The following is a 3,230-nucleotide window of genomic DNA, read 5'->3' as shown; positions in this document are numbered from 1 at the left end:
TTGCCAAGAAACCATTAGTTGTGGTTGTGAGAAAGAAAGGTTTTATACTTACGGCTGGCTGTCAGAGGCCTTGGTGGTGCGAGGTAGAAATGGTGTGACACTTACAGGGGTCGGAGTATTATCTACAGTCGATGCACTACTTTCGGTAGTGACATTGATTCTAGGCTTAGAAGTTGTAAAATTGCTCTGCGTCACTGGTATCACCTTTGGAAGCGTAGGTTTTGGAGGACTGAAACAATGGTTTGCTGTTACAAAATTATATCTTTATTAATTTCTTAAATTTCACATGAACGGCCTTCGCTTCGCTAGGGCCGCTCATGTGGTGTGTAAGTAAAATTTTCCCCGTTCATATTTGCATGTACATTGGAAAAATCCAGATTCAATCCCTATACAAATTAATTAGCAGGATAGTTTATTAGCATATTTCAAGCTAAATGCAGGAATCAGTTTCATGTATACTCTGTATATTTCACAGAAAACTATTGTTGGAATACAGTAAGGCGTGATTCAATTACAATTATCTGTACTCCAAATCATATGCGGTGACATTATTCTTTAGAACAAAGTTTGATCAACAATCATTTTAGGATATGCTTGCTCATTCAAGTGTTTACTCTTTAGATTATATTTACATCTCACATGTAAAAGCACGTTCTACCTCTACTACTGTAACATAAGAGGCCGCTGGTCGGCCTTTTTTCTATCGGATATGATTTTGCCGACTGCGACCTCTTATTTCCGAAGCACTTATTCTTTGATGCAGATTCCATCCGAAATTCGGGCAGAACAAAAACAGCTTGAAAAACTCACTTAAGTGGTTCACAGTTCATGATAACGATGTCTACTCATGGTCATGCCACAGACACAAATAAATAGTACATACCGAATATAACACTCAAAATACATGTCCATGTCGTTGTAGCACTTCTCTGACCTACTTCTACAACATGATTTTTACTTGATACAAAATAGCAGCGGGGATTTCAAACAACAAATTGATAAAAAATTTGTTTGTATTCCGCTTGTAGAACAGTGTATGTAAAACATTTTTGTATAAACCGGGAAATCGAGGCCAATGTTGTCTGCTTCACTTTGAAACAGAAAAAAAAACCATTATTATTCTTATCATTTAATCATCTATTTATGGAAAGGAATATTTATTTGACCCTGTTGAACATTTTAATGTTTGTAAATACGCTATACTTTTTCTAAATCCTAACTTTGAAGATTTGATGGTCAGATTTGGGAAAATCAGCTATGGGCAGTTAGAGGTTATGCGGTGCCTGTCAAAAGTTTCTCGCCGTGTAAACCTCTAACATTGTTGAAATAATTCTACCTCTGATATTTCACAATATTGTATTTTGGCTTCCTTTTAAAATCTGTTCAGATTTTTGATGGTGTTTGCAGCATCCCTTTGTCAGTATTTACAAGAGAGTACAATAACAGCACTAGCTTACATGTTATCCCTGAACACTGTTTTTATTTCAAAACTATCCAATTTTGTTCGTATCTATGGGTAATTTGTAGGTCTAAGGCAGGAAAACATTGGGCTCCTGAAGTCATATTAACCCGTTCACTCCTAATTGATATTTATAGTCCGTCAACCCGCTGATCTGGAGAAGTCCATAATTAATCTCTAGGGGTGGAGGGGTTAAACAGTTCTGTGAAGAGTAATCCAAACATTATGCCACAGGATGCAGATCTATAATATATGTCAGCCATTATAGTCTATATTAAAGCCGGCAAGGATTACTGTCAAAACTTTTGTCGAAATAAAATTATAAAGCATCTATATTCTATATATTAGTTCACATTCTATATGAATTTACTTATGAGTAGCACACTACTGGGTGCATAATACTATACTGGATGTCGTGGGGTCCCACTGGAGATATGTATACAATGTAGTTATCATGGCGATTGGATGTTGTATATTTTGGCTGACAGGGACCATGGCAATAAACTTGTCATTGGTGTGTGTTTTCTTCATTGGTTGTTATGGGGCACAACTTGAGAGAAGTCCGCACAATGCATATGTAATAGGAGCAGAAAAATGCATGGCCAGACCGGGGTTCGAACCAGGGACCCTCAAAACTCTAAACCGACGCTCTAACAAATTGTACTACATGGTGGCTGTTGTGCCCGGCAATCAACCCAGTCAGTTTAGGTACATATATATATATAAGTGATTGTTATTGGAATCGGATGCTACATACTTATATTATTTGCCAAGAAACCATTAGTTGTGGTTGTGAGAAAGAAAGGTTTTATACTTACGGCTGGCTGTCAGAGGCCTTGGTGGTGCGAGGTAGAAATGGTGTGACACTTACAGGGGTCGGAGTATTATCTACAGTCGATGCACTACTTTCGGTAGTGACATTGATTCTAGGCTTAGAAGTTGTAAAATTGCTCTGCGTCACTGGTATCACCTTTGGAAGCGTAGGTTTTGGAGGACTGAAACAATGGTTTGCTGTTACAAAATTATATCTTTATTAATTTCTTAAATTTCACATGAACGGCCTTCGCTTCGCTAGGGCCGCTCATGTGGTGTGTAAGTAAAATTTTCCCCGTTCATATTTGCATGTACATTGGAAAAATCCAGATTCAATCCCTATACAAATTAATTAGCAGGATAGTTTATTAGCATATTTCAAGCTAAATGCAGGAATCAGTTTCATGTATACTCTGTATATTTCACAGAAAACTATTGTTGGAATACAGTAAGGCGTGATTCAATTACAATTATCTGTACTCCAAATCATATGCGGTGACATTATTCTTTAGAACAAAGTTTGATCAACAATCATTTTAGGATATGCTTGCTCATTCAAGTGTTTACTCTTTAGATTATATTTACATCTCACATGTAAAAGCACGTTCTACCTCTACTACTGTAACATAAGAGGCCGCTGGTCGGCCTTTTTTCTATCGGATATGATTTTGCCGACTGCGACCTCTTATTTCCGAAGCACTTATTCTTTGATGCAGATTCCATCCGAAATTCGGGCAGAACAAAAACAGCTTGAAAAACTCACTTAAGTGGTTCACAGTTCATGACAACGATGTCTACTCATGGTCATGCCACAGACACAAATAAATAGTACATACGGAATATAACACTCAAAATACATGTCCATGTCGTTGTAGCACTTCTCTGACCTACTTCTACAACATGATTTTTACTTGATACAAAATAGCAGCGGGGATTTCAAACAACAAATTGATAAAAA

The 3,230-nt window shown here is 37.1% G+C and overlaps 1 protein-coding gene across 1 annotated transcript in view; it reads right to left on the bottom strand.

Moving 5' to 3' along the window:
* LOC110454626 (hyphally regulated cell wall protein 1-like) overlaps positions 1–3,230 on the bottom strand; it is a gene marked incomplete at its 5' end in the record, with an annotated part of 73,155 nt that overhangs the window by 46,210 nt on the left and 23,715 nt on the right. The window contains one exon of the mRNA XM_021504243.1: positions 2,278–2,454. Within this exon, the coding sequence (XP_021359918.1) occupies positions 2,278–2,454 (177 nt within the window). The remainder of the gene's footprint in view (positions 1–2,277; positions 2,455–3,230) is intronic.

The sequence above is a fragment of the Mizuhopecten yessoensis genome, unplaced genomic scaffold (genome assembly GCF_002113885.1).
Source record: "Mizuhopecten yessoensis strain PY_sf001 unplaced genomic scaffold, ASM211388v2 scaffold7963, whole genome shotgun sequence".
In the NCBI taxonomy this organism is placed as follows: domain Eukaryota; kingdom Metazoa; phylum Mollusca; class Bivalvia; order Pectinida; family Pectinidae; genus Mizuhopecten; species Mizuhopecten yessoensis.
The sequence above is the reverse complement of the archived record's forward strand: the minus strand, read 5'-3'. Positions and strand labels throughout refer to the sequence as shown.